The sequence below is a fragment of the Pyrus communis genome, chromosome 16 (assembly GCF_041283825.1).
Source record: "Pyrus communis isolate YQ-2024b chromosome 16, ASM4128382v1, whole genome shotgun sequence".
NCBI classification, from domain to species: domain Eukaryota; kingdom Viridiplantae; phylum Streptophyta; class Magnoliopsida; order Rosales; family Rosaceae; genus Pyrus; species Pyrus communis.
In genome coordinates this window covers 16,531,662-16,552,526 of record NC_142580.1, presented here as the reverse complement: position 1 = coordinate 16,552,526, position 20,865 = coordinate 16,531,662, and the positions used below count along the sequence as shown (strand labels likewise).

The following is a 20,865-nucleotide window of genomic DNA, read 5'->3' as shown; positions in this document are numbered from 1 at the left end:
CAAGTCTAATATTCAACAAAGAGTAATGCATAGACTAAATTTTTAGACCAAATTTGCAAATAATATTACGTGTCATCAAAAGGTTTAATTTAGTGTTCATTCATTACTTATACATATCCTTAAAGACTCAAAAACATTATTATTTTTTTAGTCTTATATTGACGAGGTTTGTAAATAAGAAAAAATACCTCACGATTTATACAAAAACACTTTAAAAGCTCATATGGAAAACAAAACTCATAATCTATCTACTTGTAAGCCCGAAGTTTTTTTGTTTCCTTCTCTCGATACAAAATAAATTAGTTATTCCATGTTTCTAAATTATTGAGTTTGAAGTGTTTTTCTAAATATAATTTTATCGATGTCTTATGTGTGTAAACAAATAATTTTTTTATATGAAGTGAGGGCACATTTTTTGGCGTCGCCTTGAGTCTCAAAAATCTCTGGATCGGCCCTGGTCAGAAATCATTGTAAATTTTTTATTTAAAATTGAATATAAACAGAACCTGACGAAAACTGGCCGCACGATATATGATGAACAGATGTGATTGCAGGATCCCCGAAATCCTCACAAAGAGGATCTGGCAAGGATCCTCTCTCATATTTTAGTACCATTGTTTCCCAACATAATTTTATACTTGTTCCATGAAATCTTTTATCTTCTTTTAGCATTATCACATCACTTATTTATACCACATCAGTGTACCATCTTAAAATATCGCACATTCTAAATTCACTTAAGCGGTGTTGGGGGTGTGCTAAAGGTGAAATGGAATAGGGCCTGAATTTCTAAGGACCCCAAAAATTTTCTTCCTCCTACATGTTACATATGAGTATAAATTTTCTTATAAAAAAGTTTTTGACTGAAAAGAAAAATTACGATCATGTTATTTTATCTATATTACAATTGATTAAGTGGAGTCTATACTTTCCTCCACTTGTCTCTAGCAGTAGAAAAACTTGTGTATTACTTTCTTTCACTTTTCTCTAGCAATAAAAATGATGTATTACTTTCTTCCAAAAATACAAGCGTATTTTCGTATCTCTTTTCCAGTCATACTCCATTTTTTCATGGATGAACCCTAAATCGTAATTTCATGGTAGTTGGACATTATTTAATTAATAAAAGTGAAATGCTGATTTCAATTAAGTTTGAATTTAAATAGTTGAATTCTATATGAATATATTGTTAAAAATATTATTATTTTTCTAATAAAGAGAATCTTTTTATTAAATTCGCACATGTCCTTTAAAATGTCATAAACTCCGTGCACTTAAGATGGTACACCCTTCCTATTGGCAAACCCAATAATCAAGAAATGTATGTATATTTGCTTTAATAAATGATATTATTGATATTAAAGGAGAGGGATGGGCTTCACCTCATAATGAATTAGCAATAATATGGTTCAAATTCGTCTTTAACGAAAATTGAACATAAGATTTTAAAAATGCAAATAACAGTTCCAAGAAGTTATGTAAGACTTTTCAATTTGTTGGGAAACTATGAGTTAGTATTTACAACAACAACACGTCTGGTTACGCAACTTTTTAATTTCTCCACCATACATTACCAAAACAAATAGAAAAAGAAAAAGAAAAAGAAAAAAGAAAAATAATTAACGAGGGGTTTAGAGAGAGAAACTTTCACAGCCCTTCATTCCCACCCAAAAACCCTCATCAAACTTCAAAGGCATCAAAACGTGACCCCCTCCCTCTCTATATCTCTCTCTCTCTCTCTCTCTCTCTCTCTCTCTCTCTCAGATAACATAGTTTTTGAATACAATAAAAAGAACCCAGAGAGACTTACAAACCCCTCTCTCTCTACAAAAACCAACCCCAAGCCAAAACCCTTGTGTTTCTCTCTCTAGAAATGGAGTCACTGGACTCGCTCGACGACATCCTCAACTTCCACTCCGACGACGCCGGCGCGGAAGATAAAGCCCATGACTTTAAACCCTCCATTACTCCCTCTGCGGTTTTGTGCCCGGATGATCCTAGCCGTCCGTTTTCTCAGACTGTAAGTTGCTTGATTAACTACCCACCATTTCTGGCTTTGTTTTGTTCTTTGGGGGTTACAGGCCGTAGCGAACCGATTCCGTTTCTGAATCGGCCGAGACTCGGCTTTGTGGGTGTTTGCCACGTGTGCACCTGGGTTGGTTTGGGTTTGGACCGAGTTAACTGGGGCGAGTTGGTCCAAGTTTGGGTCTTGGTGTGGGGATGGCGGCTTTGGATTTGTGATTTAATTAACTGCTGTTTGTGTATAATGACGTTTTTGCCCGCTTGTTATAGGAGCATTTACGGAAATACCGGAGTTTTTTAATACAAATGGTCAATACTCTCGCCCATGGATTTTCCCACCCATTTTATTTTATTTTATTTTATTTTTTTGAACAAAATAATATTGAACGGGACGGCGCTAAACTTCACAATATAATGTGATTAGAATTCGTTTTTTTAGGCGAGAATCGAATACCCTACAACTTGATAATGCCATTGCCACAAATGTGATAGGAACAGTGAACCAAGCCTTCCTTACTTTGTCCAACATCCTACGTGGCAAAACTCTTGGATTTTGTTGCCCTTTGTTCCCCAACACATGGCGGGGGATTAACCTGATGGGTTTTTACGCGAGTCAACTCAAAATCTCCACCGAGTCAACTCACTGTTTTTTTGTTCACTTGCAGGAGGAGGGTGTGGAGGAGGAGCTAGAATGGCTGTCGAACAAAGACGCGTTCCCGGCGCTGGAGACATTCGTTGACATTAACCTTCTGATCGGGCAACCAGCCGGCATTGGCACGGTCAAGCACCAAAGCCCTGTCTCGGTGCTTGACAACCGCACAACCCCCACCACCACCCTCATGAGCAGCTGTGGGACACTCAAGCCCCCTCAGGGTGCCCGAAGCAAGGGCCGCCGTAGGCGTGAAAGCTCCAGCTTCCCAGGCATTCTTGAGGAGCACGTCTTTTGGAGCCAATCTAACAACTGCAAAAAGGATGACAATACAATAGTGAAAAGAACAACAGGGATGGCGACGATTGGGAGAGTATGCCAGCATTGCGGGGCTGATGAGACCCCACAATGGAGGGCAGGTCCCCTTGGACCGAAAACCCTGTGTAACGCTTGCGGGGTAAGGTACAAGTCTGGAAGGCTTGTTCCTGAGTACCGCCCTGCAAGTAGCCCAACATTTTCAAGCAAGTTGCATTCAAATTCGCACAGGAAGATAATGGAGATGAGGAAGCAAAAGCAGGGGACGGGGATGTTAGTTTAGCCTGAGGATGATGGGTAGGCTAATTGTGGGTAGTCGACTTTTTTCCGTTTAAGATTAGTTTGGAGCTTGTAGGATTGCTGTAATGGGGGTTTAATGGTGGTTAGTGTTTGCTCCTTGTTTTGATGAAATGACCACAGCTAGGTGAAATTTTGAATTGTTGTGTTTGGTTATGTTGTAGACTGGTAAACAGGATCGTGTTTTTGGTGTTTATCAAATTTTAATTCTTTGCTCTGTTAGCTTCCCAGGCGATTCAGGGGAGCAGCTCTTTTCGAACCAAGCCCACAAGGACAGCAAGGATGGCCGGATAAAAGCTAAACAGCAAGGACAACAATTGGGAGAAAATGTCAGCATTGCGGGATTTAAAAGACCCTGCAATGGCGGGCAGCTCTCATTGGAAAGTAAACCTTGTGGGATTAGGTACAAGTCCGAGATGATTGTCAGAAAATGCCAGCACTGCAGGACCAAAGAGACCCTGCAATGGCTGGCAAGCTCCACTGGAAAGAAAACCTTGTGTGATGTTGCCGTGTTAGGTACAAGTCCAAGATGATTGGGAGAAAATGCCAGCATTGCGGGACTGAAACGACCCCTCAATGGCGACCAGGTCCCCATGGAAATAAAACCTTGTGTGATGCTTGTGGGGTTAGGTACCGAAAGTCTGGGAAGCTTGTCCCAGAATACCGCCCTGCAAGTAGCCCAACTTTCTCGAGGGAGTTGCATTCGAATAGCCTCATCAAGGTAACGGTGAGTACGCATTTTCATGTTGTTTCTTTATAAGGGTTAGCTCTGTGTTTATTTTGATATACTGACCAAAGCTAGGCAAATTTTGGGATTAGTGTGTTTGGTTGAGCTATAGACTAGTAAACAAGATAGTGTTATTAGGTTTTGTCAAATTTTGATTAATTAAATGAGGTTTTTGATGAAGTTTCTTTCTCTTTGGGTTTTTTTTTTTTTTTTTTTTTTTCTCTCGCGGTTTTGTTCTTTTTTCAGAGAAGCTTCTCATTATGCATTGCGTTTTTACTCGGCTAAACTTTAACTCTGATGCATAGTAGTGAATAAGCATATTGTTACGAAAATCTCATTTGTCTTGCGATTCATGAAGTCGGAAGCTTTGTCTGAGTACCAGTGAAGGTCCTGTAATGTGGTTTTACCTACACAGTTTTAGGTTCCAGGTTTTGGATAATCTGAAGTGTCTACTTATATCCTGTGTTGTTAAAAGGGAAGTGATTTACGCTCCTCTGTCTCGCCGCGCACTCATTTTCTTTAGCTTCCTCGTTTTTCCTTCTCGTTGAGATTGAGTAAATCAAACCATAAGCAACAGATACAAACCAGATGGAGAGTACACGAAGAGAAAAGGTGAATGCGAAAACCACTTTCAACTGTTTAAAATGTCGAATTCCCTTGTTTGCTTAATTGGTTGTGTGTTGGTTCTTCTAAATTTGGGCCATGCAGTTGGGGCATTTCCGTTTGTTGTCGTTGGGCTGATCTAGACTTGTTAGTTTGGGCTAGATTTTCTTGTGTTAGACAATGCAGTATTCTAAACTACGAAATTCGAATTTGAGTCACAGCGTCTGACCGCACTGCTCTAAGCCAAATCCATTTAACTAACGGATGCAAATGGTATTAAGTCTTCATAAGCTATGTCATTTTCTTGTATCAAATTACGTTAAACGGCTGAAAGGGACGATTAATATCCACCAATGGTTTTTATTGACACCCATAAAGACCTATTGAAGCCCATAATTTTAAATTGTTTAAATGACAATTCTATCCTACTACCAGATGATTCAAACGAACAACTTATATGTTAGAAAACAAGGGGGAGTTGCTATTAACACTCCCAAAAAGCAAATATCTTTTCCTTGCTTCCTTAAAGAAGTCACCGTTACTTATTTGCTAACACAGTTCGACACATGCAAAAGCAATTCATTGAAATTACAAAAAAGAAAACTTTTGTACACATTTAAGGAGACAAACCCTCCAATAATTTCACTATTTAAGGGGTTGCTTGATAACCATTCGTTTTCTCTTTTTAGAGTTTAGTTTTCACGCTTTTTTTTTTTTTTTTAATTGAAATCTTGTTTGGTAATTACTTTCTGTTTTTAGTTTTAAAAAAAATGAGAACTAAAACTCAAGGCTAATCTTTGAAAGATATGCCTAATATCTCATTGCCAAAATCTTGAAAGAAACTCTCAACAAGCCAAAACAATGGGACCCAAAGCATGATTATTGCTAGCAGCTTGAAACACTAAATGGATTGTGAGTCTACAGAGTGATTCCACCAGTCATTTATCAGTTTGTAATCTTCATGTCAATTGTAAGTCCAAGTAAAGACCCAATCGCTCAGCAGTGAGAATCTCACATGTACCCAAATTGGCACAAAATCCAGAAGTCTAGTTACCATCAAAATCCCTTAAAACATCACATGCTCTAATAGATTTATTATTTCCCTTCTTGCAACCATTAACATTAATCTTAAAACACTTTGAAGGATGAGCTTCCCAATGGAAGAACAACGATTCAATCTTATGAGGTTTATCAATCTTATGAGTTTAGGCTTCAACTATTCATGAAGATAAGTACAAATAGCGACTTTAGGCTCATTAGTCATTGCAAAGTCCTGCTAAAAAATAAATTTATTTCGCTAATACCAAATAAACTAACAAGCAACTGAAAAAAAAAAAAAAAAAAAAAAAACAAATTTAACCTCCACTCTAAATCTCCCAATATTGGTGAGGTCAAAATGAAGTCTATTGTGAAAATCAATGTGGTCTAAGTGTTGATTATACATTCTCAACCCCTGCCAAACTTCTCTTGCCTTAGGAAAATCTTTAAAAATATGACCCACTGATTCAAAGCCACAAGTACATCTTTGAAACTCAGGGTTATCAGTCATACCCCCTTTTAGCCTTTGATTGTTCGTTAGGAGCTTATCAAGAGAGAGCAACCACAAGAAACTTTGAACTTTTGAAGGAATTTGAAGTTTCCGAATGAGATTCCATTGCCAATTAGGAAAACCACTAAAACGATTGGCCAACATATAAGCAGATTTCACAGAAAAGTTACCATCACTAGTTCCACTCCAGATACACTTATCAACCAAAGCAACAAAACCAACTGTAATACTATTAATTTGTTCAACGATCTTCTTTGGTAAAATAAATACCATTTTACCAATATCTCAATAATTATTGTAATAATAATCAGCTACAGTAGCCTTAAGCATATCATTGGAGAGCAGACAGCTAGCATAATAAAGCAAAATACTACATATAGCAAATTTGTTAGCCCAAAATTTTACCGTATTACCATTTCCAATTCCCCATAGTAGCCCCTCATGCAAAAGTTTAGTCTCTTCAAGAACATCTTTCCAAGTGCATGAAGAGCCTAAAGTAGTTTTCATTGAGTACCTGATCCATATCACCTTTAATATGGTTGCCGTGGAAATTTTTTGCCCAAAGACCACCCTGTGTCAATCTCTAAAGACGCGTTTACTAATCCGTAATCAAATTGAGAGGAATTGAATTGAGGAGGAATTAGATTGAGGAGGAATTGGAATGAGGTGAAGTCAGAATCGGATTTCTGTTGAAGCTGTTTACTTAAATATTCTGGAATCGGAATAGAAATGACACTAATTCCATAAAGCTGTTTACTAATTTAGCAGAATCGGAATATAAACCAATATGATTACTAAAATACCCTTGTCCCAAATCAAATATTTTATATACTTTTTTTTAATAAAATTTGATATCCTATATAATTGTAAGAAAAAAAATGTATTTAAAATTTTAACAATTCCCGTGTTTGTTATTTTTAATAAAACTTGAATTCTTTTTACTCTTTTTTTTTTCTTCACCTTTTTACTTAAAAAACCCAACAACAAAAATAATAGGAGTTGGGAGAGGTTCTAGAACCTTCACGGTTCCACTTCCACCACAACCTTCTTTACTCTCCGTCTCTCCGCCCTCTGCATCCTCAGTTGGGTTTTACGATCATCTCCTGACCTTGTTCTATCGGCCTGAAAATCTCCTCCTGTCGGGTCATCGAGTTGTAAACGATGAACTCCTTGTTGGCAGCCATTCTTGGATCATCTCAGTGTGCAAATCATAAGGTTTGCTTTTATCTAGATACTCCTCTGCATCTGTCTCTCCACAACTGGAATTGGATCTACGGCTGTTGGGAGTTTATTGGTAGAACTGTTGGAGTCGGTTGGTGGTGGGTCTTCACAGTATATGAGGTGGTGCGGTGGTGTGAGTTGATTAAGGGATGGGGATGAGTGTGCTTTTCATGGTTGAATCGTGATGAAAGGGGCACGGTAATTTCGGTAGAGAAGTCTGATTTCGGAAATTGGCTTTCTTCCGGAATTCAAATACCTCCTCCAAGTTGGTAATTGGATTCCGACAATATTAGGAATCTGATAACTGATTTTAGGTGGAGCCCACAAATAATTTCATTCCCAAAATTTAGTAAATGCAGGAATCAGTTGGGGAAGAATTCAATTCCCTTTCTTCTACCTCTATTCCGGTTTCGTAAACAGGTCATAAGAGTTCTTAGCAAGAGCCAAATTCATAACCCTCATATTTTTAAAGCCAAGCCCAGCAAGAGACTTTGGGAGGCAACCTTGGCTCCATTTAACCAAATTAACTTTATTTTTGGATTGAGTGGGCCCCACACAAAATTCTTATTAAATCTGTCAAATTGATCATAGATGATAACTGGTAATTTCACTGTCTGCATACTGGGATAGTAGAGGTGAAAGACTGAACAAGAGTGACCCGACAAGCAAGAGATAACAAATTCACTTTCCAAGCAAAAAGTCGAGCACCTCCTCTACGAGGTCTTTGTTGGAGTTTTTAGTGATATGAGAATGAATGAGCGGAACTTCCAAATACTTCCCCAAGTCATTAGTTCGAGGAGAACCACAAATGTGACTCAGATCAGTAGCCATTCCACGATTATTATTAGGAAAGCAATAGATTCTCGATTTTTCATAGCATATTTGCAGTTCAGAAGTCAAACAAAATTTCTCAAGTCCGAGATGATTGACAGAAAATGCCAGCACTGCAGAACCAAAGAGACCCTGCAATGGCTGGCAAGCTCCCCTGGAAAGAAAATCTTGTGTGATGTTGCTATGTTAGGTATAAGTCCAAGATGATCGGGAGAAAATGCCAGCATTGCGGGACTGAAACGACCCCTCAATGGCGACCAGGTCCCCATGGAAATAAAATCTTGTGTGATGCTTGTGGGGTTACGTACCGAAAGTCCGGTAAGCTTGTCCCAGAATACCGCCCTGCAAGTAGCCCAACTTTCTCGAGGGAGCTGCATTTGAATAGGCTCAGCAAGGTAACGGTGAGTACGCATTTTCGTGTTGTTTCTTTGTAAGCAAATTTTGGGATTAGTGTGTTTGGTTGAGCTATAGACTAGTAAACAAAGATAGTGTTATTAGGTTTTGTCAAATTTTGATTAATTAAATGAGGTTTTTGATGAAGTTTCTTTCTCTTTGGTTTTTTTTCTCGCGGTTTTGTTCTTTTGAGAGAAGCTTCTCATTATGCATTGCGTTTTTACTCGGCTAAACTTTGACTCTGATGCATAGGAGTGAATAAGCATATTGTTGCGAAAATCTCATTTGTCTTGCGATTCATGAAGTCGGAAGCTTTGTCTGAGTACCATTGAAGGTCCATTAATGTGGTTTTACATACACAGTTTCAGGTTCCAGGTTTTGGATAATCTGGAGTGTCTACTTATATCCTGTGTTGTTAAAAGGGAAGTGATTTTCGCTCCTCTTTCTTGTCGTGCACTCATTTTCTTTAGCTTCCTCGTTTTTCCTTCGCCTTGAGATTGAGTAAATCAAAGCATAAGCGATAGATACAAACCAGCTGGCGAGTACACTAGGTGAATGCGAAAATCACTTTCAATTGCATTAAAATTTTCGAATTCTCTTGTTTGCTTAATTGGTTGTGTGTGTTGGTTCTTCTAAATTTGGGCCATGTGGCTGGGGCATTTCCATTTGTTGTCGTTGGGCTGATCTTGACTTGTTAGTTTGGGATAGACTTTTGTGTGTTGGATAATACGGTATTCTAAACTATAATCGGGAGAATTCGAATTTGAGTCACAGGGTTTGAGCGTACTATTCTAGCCAAATCTCGTTTAACTATTAGATGCAAACAGTATTAAATCTTCATAAACTATTTAATTTTGTTGTATCAAATTACGTTTAACGGCTGAAAGGGTCGATTAATCTCCACCAATGGTTTTTATTGACACCCCGAGGAGACCTAATGAAGCCCATGATTCTAAATTGTTTTAATGACATTTCTATCCTTCTACTAGATTTCTCAAACGAACAACTTACATGTTAGAAAACAAAAGGGAGTTGCTACTACCACTCCAAAAAACAAATTTCTTTTTCTTGCATCCTTTATTTATTTGCAAATCACAATTTGATACAAACAAAAGTAATTCACTGAAATTACATAAAAGAAAACTTTTGTACACATTGAAGGAGCCAAATCCTCCAACTATTTCATTATTTAAGGGGCCACTTGATAACCATTTGGTTTTTTATTTCTAGTTTTTAATTTTCACTTTTTAAAAAAACTAAAACCTTGTTTGGTAATTACATTATGTTTTCAGTTAAAAAAAAAAACGAAAACTAAAACTCAAAGTCAAAATTTGAAAACTCAAGGAAGTAAATGAAAACTTAAAAAAGTTACCAAACAAGATTTCAGTTTTCAAAAAAGTGAAAACTAAAAACAAAATGATTATTAAACGGTTTCTAAATGAAAACCCTAACTAGAAAGTCTCTGCAACTGACTCATGAATTGTTCCACCTTTTGCAGTTAACATACAAACAAGCGCCAAATTTGAAAACCTCCCAGAAACGCTTGCTACAGTCATCCCTTTTTTGGTCGTAGATGTCCAAATAGCGAAGTTGGGGTTCCTCCGGCCACGTAAAGCTGCAAAAGAATAGCGTGCCATTCCCAAAAGCGTTTCGTTTAAAACTAAATTCATATGTGTTCTTAGGAAGGAGTGTGTGAAAGCCTAGATCATCATTCTTGGATTACAGTGAACTGTACGTCCTGGTTGTTTTCCAAAGTATTGTTGATTTGAACAGTTATCTTCTTGAAGTAACCCGCCTCGGCAAGTGTTGTTACATGAACAACTAGAAGCGTCAGCATCAGCGGAAGAGCACATGTAGCATTAAAGGATGGACTCATTTTTGGAGGTATTCAAGACTGAAGGCTGAAGACTCGAGAGGGGTTAATTTTCTACGTTAGAATGACCTTCATTTATAGGATTTGAGTAAATCATTTCCTAGTTGTTTCTAAAAAATTAATTTCCCAATTCTCCAAGAAATCCTCCTATACATATATTCAGGATATGTTTTCCATGAGAAGAAATAGGAGATAAGTTTTCCATGTGTATTCCATGCCAACCAAGAGTCCAGACAGTTTGGTTGTAGAATTCGAATAATGTATATGGTAACAATCGAGGCAACCAAATTGAAAAGTTTACTAGAAATTAAAAATGGTTTACTCGATTATCCACTAGAAAATTTCCTTTCACTATCAATGGGTATTTCGTATGGGAGCCTTATATGTAGAGACAAAAATATACAATATGTTGCATTCATATTTAAAATAGGATTGTGATTGCGTAAATCCTAGTGTATCTAGGGATATCTTGGAATATTCTCTTTAATAGATATTATCCTATTAGAATTGTAATCCTATTAGTGTAAATATTTAACCTATCCTACTACTCTAAATAAAGGCACAATGAGATGGTACAACACACACCTCACAATTAAATCTCTCTCTTTTCTCTCTTATTGGCACCGACCTCCCCCTCTCTATTCCTCTAGAATAGTTCAGTTAATTAGGCCTACAACACGTTATTAGTAGACTCTTACCAGAAGCTAAGGAACTGAAGGATCGTAGGAGGAGGCTTTCTACAAAATTCAAAGGCTTTTATTTGTTTTCTGCCAAATAGATACGCTTAAAATAAAGTAAGATGTTTGAAGCGTCCACGAAGCATGAAAACATTCTCCATGATGCATGAACCACTATATTTATATTTTCCTTATGATATATATATATATATATATATATATATATATATATATATATATATATATATATATAGACACACACACACGCACACACACACACGTTTCATGCATTATGAAATTATTATTTTGCTATGTGGAATTTGTAGGTCAAAGCATATTAGAAGCAATTTAGGGTTTTTCAAACCCTAGAGAAGTCGGAAAAAAAAGAAAAAAAATTTGGAAATATGTGACATGGCTACGGCTCGCCGCTTTTGGCATGACTGTAGACCATTGCAGCTAGCACCAGCGTTGACCACAGTAGCTGGCCTGCAGCCCAGCCTCGTGGAGCACACATGGAAACGATGTCTTTTGACTCATTGGACCACACAACAGCAGCCCTTTGAGCTCTGTTACTCACGCAAGATAACCCAAGCTTTCGGCCTGGTAGGGAACTCACGGGCTTACAGCCCAACCCAACCCGAGAAGACCTGAAGCTTTCTTAGACTTGTCCTACGCGTCACTGGCCCAACACCGAAACCAAAAGCTGCTGGGCCTTTTGTTCCGTGCCTAAGCCTGCCTGCAGCAAGCTTGTGGCTTGCTGGGCTTCGCCTATGCCTCGGCCCAACTCGCTAGTAGTCTTTGTGCTATTGGGCTTAACCTGCCCCAGCCCAAAACCAAAAAGCCAACCTCAAATGTTCTTCCTTGCACCAACTCGCAAGCCAGCCTTGGGCTGGGCTTGTTCATGTGCCTGTTTTTTGGCCCAAACCACCAGCCCTTGTTGCTAGGCTCACCTTATGACCAGCCAAATAGCTTGCAACCATTATTGGGCTGCAACCGGAGCTCTCCCGGAGGCCCAACAGCCTGCAGCCTTGCTGCAGGGCTTAGACCTGCACCGCAGCTAACCTAATAAGGTGGGCCGCGTTACTCTTTCTACCTAATGCCAATTTTTGGCATCTCTGCGTTATAAATCATACCTAGATATTTTACTTGGGGTACTTTGATTTATGCTAATTTAATCTAATTTAATTAACACTTGGTTTATCGCTAACTGAAGTTGATATGATTGGTTTGTCATTATTTTTGCTTCTACGATTAACCCTGTTTGGTCCCGATTCATTGAATTAATTAAAAGTGACCAGCAGCCTATTAATCTGATAATTAATCCAAAATTATTGACCTGAAGATCACTTTTGGACATTAACGATTCAATAATTTATTTTTCTACTTTGAACCGTTAACATCCTTTTGTAGTCCCGAAACTCTCACACTTGAGTTCCCAAAGCAACTCAAATCAACTAAACAACATATTGCATTCTGTGTTCTTGTAGGAACCTCTCCTTTATGAACTAATCGTTCATAAAACTAAATTGAACTTGTAGCTTCATATTTAGTGCCTTTGAAACCCAAAGTTTTCATTCAAAACTTACCACATGAAACCTGTAGCTTTCATATTTAAATTAAACAAATACATCTCTATAGAATTCAAATGTGCTACTATGTATGTCTGTGGCTTATCATATGACTGATCACGTTTTTATTGTACCTTCCGTTTTAGGGACATGTCAAACTTGAACAAGCTTGATTTCACCAGTCTAGAACTATCTGAAAGAAACTACTTAAAGTGGGTGCAAGACGTAAAACTTCATCTTATTGCAAAGGGTATTAGAGCCACCATCGAGGAACTTACCGACGACAACCCCATCGATGAAGCTGAGAAAACTACTGCAATGATCTTCATTCAAAGACACATCCTTGATGCACTACAGACCGAGTACCTTACTCAGGAGTACCCACGCATCTTCTGGCTTGCTCTGGCCGATCATTTCGATCACTAGAAAGACATTTACTTGCCTGAAGCAAGACACGACTAGCAGCATTAATGCTTCCAAGACTTTAATTTCGTGAATGAATATAACTCTAAAGTTTGTAGAATTCGATCACTGCTTAAGTTTTGTATAGTGGACTAAACAGACGAGAATCTCCTGGAAAAGACTTACTCGACCTTCAATGCCATTAATATTATCTTGCAGCAACAATATAGGGTACAGAAGTTCATCAAATTTTCGGATTTAATCTCTGTTTTACTTCTCGCTGAAAAGCAGAACCAGTTTTTGATGAGAAATCATTAAGCTCGACCCACTAGCTCAAAAGCTCCGCCTGAAGCGTATACAACTAATTCTAGTAGCCACAAATGAAGAAAACATCGTCGTGGTGGTGGTAATGGGCGGCAAGCCCACTCACGGACCCAAGGTCAACAAAGCCAACGCTTATCCAAAGGAGAAAATTTGACCTAGAAGCGGCAACCCCTTGCCCTAAGGCCCCAAACTTTAAGAACAAGGGAAAAATAACTGTTCAATTGACTTCCACCGAAATGGACATGTGCTACTACTATGGATCAAATGATCATTCGTCACACATATGCAAAGCTACCCCCGAGGCCATTGTCAAGTATCATTCCTGCCGTGAGTCTGACTTTGCGAATGTATAACATCTCGAAAATGCTACTACATCCATGGAGATATCAGATTTTTAGGAGGCATCAACTTCTATGGACGAATAAGTTTTATTCTTCTAGACATGTTTTTTAGGGTACCCCTAGTGGCCGAACCCCCTCCCCTAATTTTTTAGGTTTATGGTTTAATTTTTGGACAATTTTTCTAAGTCTTTGGAATAATTTGTTTGGTTTTGGTTTGTTTTGAATTATGGATAATTATTTTTGGATACTATTTCACGTTGGATTAATTGAATGAATGAAATTATATTTATGCATGTGATCAATTCAATTAATTTTCTAGGTATGACTAGTGGGGAAGTTAGTTGTCTGGCTGATAGTGCTACCAGGCATATCATCTTGTGTGAGTGACCCTATCTTACTAACTTTGTACCTAAGAATGCACCTCTGACAACCCTCTCAGGCTCATCCAACCTGATTGAAGGATACAAAAATTCCTGTATAATTTTGTCTAATAGTATTGTCTTAATCATTAAAGAGGCCATCTATTCTCGACGTTCCGGAAGAACGTTGCTGAGTTTTAGAGATATTCGAGATAATCAATATCAGTTTGTATATTTTATTATTAGTATCAGTCCAACCTCTTCTCGACTATTTTTGCAGAATTAGTTTCAAATAACACCAGAAGATGTGTACAAGCTAGGTTCGTGATTTGACTCCACTAATTAATATTTGATTTAATGAAATAAAAGTAAATAAATCAATCTTCCCTAGTTTGGAATTTTTATTTGATTTAAATTTAAAGTAATTAAATTGTTAAATTAAATTAAAATCAAATAGTTCATTTCTGCCAAGTGTTGACAAGTGTCCCCCTTGATGGCTCGTTCGATTTTTTATGAGTCACCTGTCATGTGAACGGTGAACGATTTGAGAGACACATGGTGCATAACACGTAAACCCTGACATGTAAAAATTTAATGTGTTGGTGAACATTCATTTCACCGAAATTTTGATGTCTAAATATACATTTTAGTTGAACCAACTTGAATAGTTTTTAGTAGAATCAGTTTGTATACTTTTAACAAAACTACGTACATGTCATCAATCCAACCTCTCCTCAACTATCTTTGCACAATCAGTTTCAAATATATGTAGAATCAATTTTGTATACTTTTTAGTTGAGACAATTTGTATAGTTTGAGTAAATTCAGTTTTTATACTTTTAACAAAACTACATACATGCCATCTGTCCAACCCCTCATCGACTATTTTTGTAGAGTTAGGTTCAAATATATGTAATCTATTTTGTATGCTTTATAGTCTAACCAATTTGTATAGCTTTTAGTAGAATCAGTTTGTATATTTTCAACAGAATTACATACATGACATCGGTCTAACCTCGGCCCAAGTAAGACTGTCAATAGAGTCTTGCTCGCACAATGATGTATCTTGAAGCCTTGTGGACCAATTTTTTTGCCAAGTGGCTTTCCTCAAGAAGCTTCTCATCTTAGATGTATTCTACGATCTCATCCATCCTGTTTTCTCTTGTATCGATATCAGCAACCAACTCTGGTTCTAGTTCGTGGATGCTCAAAGTGGCGAAGTACTCAAATGGGATTGTTCATCGGACTGAGTAGTTCACAGTAGATGTAATGTTCACGAGTGAGTCTGCATAACCGTTCCCATTATGAGGAATCTGTTGAGCTTCATACTTCTTAAATCCTTCAAGTAATGTCTTGGCCTTGGCTGAGTAGAACCCTATGGTCGGATTATGTGCAGCATAGACAAGCTTGACTTGGTTGACAATTAAAGTTGAGTTACAGTGGATCAAAAGTTCCTTTCACCTGGAGCTATAATGTTGTCCTAAGTCCAACGAGTAGTTCCTCATACTTTGCCCTGGTGTTGCTTGCTAGAAATCTGAGCTTCAAGGCATACTTAAGTATGGATCTTTTGAGCATCATCAAGACCATTCCTACCCTTGCTTCGTTCACATTTGACGATCTTTCCATGTAAAGTTTCAAGAGATAAGGATCTTCGAGAGTCTACTGCAAATCAGTGAAATATTGGGCATCTTGACTAGCTAGAGTAAATTATGCCACAAAGTCCGCCAGTGCCTGGACTTAGATTGAAGTCTTGGGTCGATAAATGATTTCATGTTGTCCCAATTAAATGGCCCACTTGGTGAATTTGGAAGATAGATATGGGTTGTGCAAGATTGATCGAAGTGAAAATTTTGTCATGTTGATTATTCAAAATGACTAAAAGTAAGGTCGAAGCTTTCTAGCCGCCCTCACCAAGGCGAGGATAAGTTTCTCCATCTTCAAGTATCTGGTCTTTGGTAAAAGAAAGGGCTTTGGACACATAACATCAGAGCAGTTAATGGTATGACGATGGGACTGACTTCATCTTGTGAAACCAGTTCCAACCCATTGTGTGGGGTTTGGCAGTATATAACATGAAAGACTAACAAATAGTTATAAGGTTCCGTGTGAATCGCCAGTTTCACAGTTCCAAACAATTGAATTGGAGCACCATTAAAGGTATGCCTAGTAGCTTTACTTGAGTTGATGTTACCCAGAATTCACATGCTCTTCTCTGCACTCTCTCTTGCTTTCTCTCTTTCTTTCACTCTCAAGCTTCCACAAAGGTACGATATAAAAAAATTTCGAATTAATTTTTTTATCTTATAAATTTTATACTACAAAACTCTTTGATTTATACGTGAAATGTTGTGAATATTTGTAAACTTGTACGAGGAAGAGGGTGGGGTGGGTTAGTACTTCTATGTGCAAGTGGAAGCAAATTTTAACAAAATTATCAAATATAAACATTGTAGACAAAAGCTAAAAATAAACAATCTCAAAGGAACACAAGAGATTCAAGTGGTTTGTCATAAAGCCTACGTTCATGGGTGAAGCACGGCGATTAATTTCACTAAACAAATGGTAATTACAAACGTGTGTTTAACACTTACAACCTAAATCCCACAAATTACAAACCCTAAACCAAACGAGTAGAGAACCCAATATATTAGACAAGAATCTCCCAAAGTCTTCTCTAACTATCAAATTCACAAATGGACTCTCACAAATTTGCCAAACAAATGAGCCATGAATTTACGACACACATGACTCCAAAATGTCACCTCCACCAAAAACCAAAAGAGAAAAAACTCTCTAAAACATGGTGAGGCACACAAAAGAAGTAATCCTAGGGCCCTCTTTATAATGCATAGGACTTAGGTTACAATGAGAATCTCAATTCTAATTGGATGTAAATCCAAATCCAAATCCTAACCAAATAGGAATTAATAAAAAAAAAATCTCCACCAAGCAAGAAATCCAACCAAGAAGTCAAATCCGAACTCCAATAGGACCCCAGACGAAATGGGTAACACAAACCTAATTATTGGATCATCCTAATTTTGAGCCGAAATCGCAACAATCTCCACCTCGGTGAGAAATTAGCAAAATTCCAAATCAAATACAAACTTCAATATGGGATACAAAAATACAAATGAAAATGTGCACCAAATTCTTTCATAAATTGATATCCACCACGGCTCAAAAAATCCAACAAAAAATCTATGCAATGCTCGAACAAACGAACCAAAAATCACTTCATCAAAGTCTCGAACATCAAACTCCACCTTATGACAATGTAGATTGAACAAACGTTGCCTCAAAGACAACCAAAGGATTTGGTATACATACTCTCAAAATCTTTCCTCTTGTCACGTTCTTCAATTAAATTTTTTGTCGACAACATAGAAAACTTCATCATGACTGGAAAGCAAAGCCCAACTTAATTATGACAGGAAGGCAAAGCCCAAGCTAAAACCTAGAGCTCTAATACCACTTTTTGTACTTTTGCGCAAGCCGAAGTGAATTCTAACAAAAGTACCAAATATCAATGTCGTAGGCGAAAGCTAAAAACAAAAATCTCAAAGGAAAGCAAGAGATTTACATGGTTGGATGTAAAACTTAAGTCCACGTGCGAAACATGGCGAGGAATTTTACAAATTAAAACAAACGGAGATTGAAAGAGTTTAACTCTAACAATACAAATCCCAAAAATTACAAACCCTAACCAAACAAGCAGAGATCCTTAAAAAAGCAGAGAAAATTATCCCAAATTAGTCTCTAACTCTCAAAGCCACAAATGAACTCCCACAAATTTGCCAACCAAATGCCATAAATTTGCCACATTCATGACTCCAAAATGTCACCTCGATCCAAAACCAAAAGAGAAAAAACTCTCTAAACCAAGGTAAGACACACAAAATAAACTACCCCTAAGGTCCTATTTATAATGCATAGCACTTAGGTTACGATGAGATTCCGAATTCTAATTAGAAGTAAATCCAATTCCTAATCAAATAGGTATTAACAAAAATAAAAATAAAAAATAAAATAAAATAAAAAAAACTCTCCACCAAGCAAGGAATCCAACCAAGAAATCAATTCCAAACTCAAATATGACACCAAAATGAAATATTAACTCAAACCTAATTTACAAATCATCCTAATTTTGAGTCGCAAATCACAACAAGGTTTAGGGTTTAGGCAGGGGGAAGGCGGTGGGAGACAGGGCTCGGGTAAGGGGACAGCGGGATAAGGGCTTGTGGATGGTGGTGGGGGTGCGTACGACGAAGAATTTGGGGGTTTTGGGGAAAGGGAAAGGGCTAGGTTTTGAGGAAGGGAAGAGGTTGGGTGCTAGGAAGGGGTAGAGGCTGGGTTTTAAGGAAGGGAAAAGGGCTGGGCGTGAGCTGAGTGAGGGTGGGGTGTGGGGTGGATGGGCTTAGGTGGGTGGGATGGGCTTGGTTGTATTTCTAATTTTTTCTATCTATGAAATATTACTTTAAGATTTTTAGAATTATTAGGAAATTTTAAAAATATTATAAATTTTTAGAAAATATTAGATATATTTGAATTTTTTTTAGAATTATTAGAAGTTTGTAGCTAGGAGTTTTGGAATTATTTATTTTTTTTTAGGAATATTAGAACTTTTAGAAATATTTTGCAATTTTTATGAAATAATGTCATTTAATATAACCTTAGAAATTACTGTGATTGATTAGTATTAATGTAAATTTTTGTAATCATTGTTTCTGTATTGTAATTTTTCTTTTATAAATGTCGTTATTGAGGTTGATCACTAGGTCGTAGCGGGAAGAAGTTGCATGCCAGGGGAGGATGAGTTTTAGGTAAACATGCAAAATATGGCCTAGGCAACAATTTCTTACTATTATTTTATTGTTTTTCATATTCGTAGGTCATTTATGATCTTGAGGACATATCCCTTGAGGTCATGAACTACTTAGAGGAGACCTTAGCAAACCGGTACAAAAATTGGAAGAGCACTTTTCACACGTTTTTTAAGCGATGGGATGATCCAGAGATTGCTCGCCTACATGTTCCAAGCGAGTTAAAGGACCGGCCAGATGATTGGGAGTGGCTCTGCAAACATTTTACGGACCCAAAATTTGTGGTATGTACATAATATTTTAATAATAATTTATTATTGTTTTAGTTATTTTTTAAGCTTTTTTTATTAATTTATTTCAAATAGTTGCACTAACATGTATATTGTGTGTTTAACAGAAGAAATCTGTTGCTGGCCAAAAAGCTCGTGAGTCAAAGACACTTCTCCACCATTCCGGTTCGAAGCCCTTTTCGTATAGGCTTCAGACACGACGTCAGGTAAAAGTATATTAACTTTGAAATTTTATACAATTTATTATTATTATTGATTAATAAAATTTTCTTACTGTTTTTTTTTCTTCAGGAGGGTTTTAAGTTCCCAGCAATCGACATGTTCAAGGACGTTTACGTTCGACCTGGTCAAGAGATTACTGAGCAGTTTCATGTAAGTATATGTAATTATTATTATTCTTATATGTATGAATCATTCAAATATTATTTATATTTTGTTATTAAACATTATATGTTTTTTCTTTATTATTATAGGCTACTATGGTGGAAAAGAGCACTTCTGTTATCCAAGAAGCAACATCGCAGCTTCCCCCGGAGACCCCGATCGAGGACGTCACGATACCTGAGGATGTAGGTTTTCAGATCATGACTGATGTCCTGGATAAGAACTTAGGTCGTCGTCGTGGCAAGGTTGTTCGGTGTATGGGGAAAGCACAGATTCGTGAAACGGGTGCCTCTTCTTCCAGATCAAACGCAGAGGTAGATGCATTGAAGGAGGAAGTGACAACCCTAAAGGCCCAGGGCGAGCAGATGAAGGAGCAGCTGAGGGCCCAGGGCGAGGAGATGAGGTCATATGCCGGGGCGTGGAGAGACCTTGTACAAGCCATACAGATGTCCGGCCTTCAAATCTCACTACCAGCACTTCATCTTGGTCCACCTTCGACCTCAGAGCCACCTCGCCCTGTTGATACCTAGTAGCTTGATGTATTAAACCTAGTTCACTTTTAGTTTTTTCTTTTTTGTTCGGATCTTGTATGTACATTTTCATATATTTTATAACTAAATACTTTTGCTTGGTTAATTAATTATTCTTTCGAATTTAATTACAATATTTATCAAAAATTAAAAAAAAAAAAAAAAAGTTTGACCAAAACTACTCCCCACTTTGCACGACCAATCACTTTGCACGACGCATGGCTCCGTCGCGCAAACCCACTTTGCGTGACGCACTCGTTGGTTGTGCAAAGTGGGTTTGCGCGACGCACAAAGTGGGTCGCGCAAAGTGGGTTTGCGTGACGCAAAAAGTGGGTAGTGCAAAGTGAGTTTGCGCGACCAACGAAGTACGTCGCGCAAAGTGAGTTTGCGCGACGCACAAAATAGGTCGTGCAAAGTGTATTTGCGCGACGCACTCCGTTGGTCGAGCAAACCCACTTTGCGCGACGCACCGTGGCCGTCGCGCAAACCCACTTTGCGTGACGCACGCCTTGGGCCGTCACGCAAACCCTAGCGTCTCAGACTTTGCGCGACGATTAACGCGCGACGAAGGTTGCGTCGCGCAAACCCTTAGGCAACGATTTTTACTTTGCGCGACGAAAGTACCTACGTCGCGCAAAGTGTTTTTTTTACTAGTGAATAGCCTCTGGCATTCGCCTCCCTGATCCT

General features: G+C 37.9%; 2 protein-coding genes across 2 annotated transcripts; both read left to right on the top strand.

Moving 5' to 3' along the window:
- The first annotated feature begins 1,691 nt into the window (after window positions 1–1,691).
- On the top strand, window positions 1,692–3,260 carry LOC137732344 (GATA transcription factor 1). Its single transcript, XM_068471654.2, is given in 3 exon segments — window positions 1,692–2,020; window positions 2,688–3,081; window positions 3,084–3,260. Coding segments are annotated over 3 exon segments (576 nt in total). The 5' UTR covers window positions 1,692–1,873; the 3' UTR covers window positions 3,119–3,260.
- Window positions 3,261–19,044: 15,784 nt separating this feature from the next.
- LOC137712268 (uncharacterized) lies at window positions 19,045–20,284 on the top strand. Its single transcript, XM_088688111.1, has 4 exons — window positions 19,045–19,258; window positions 19,372–19,470; window positions 19,556–19,636; window positions 19,738–20,284. Exons 1-4 carry the CDS (start codon window positions 19,079–19,081, stop codon window positions 20,176–20,178), a joined length of 801 nt encoding a protein of 266 aa, XP_088544237.1. The 5' UTR covers window positions 19,045–19,078; the 3' UTR covers window positions 20,179–20,284.
- The last annotated feature ends 581 nt before the right edge of the window (window positions 20,285–20,865 follow it).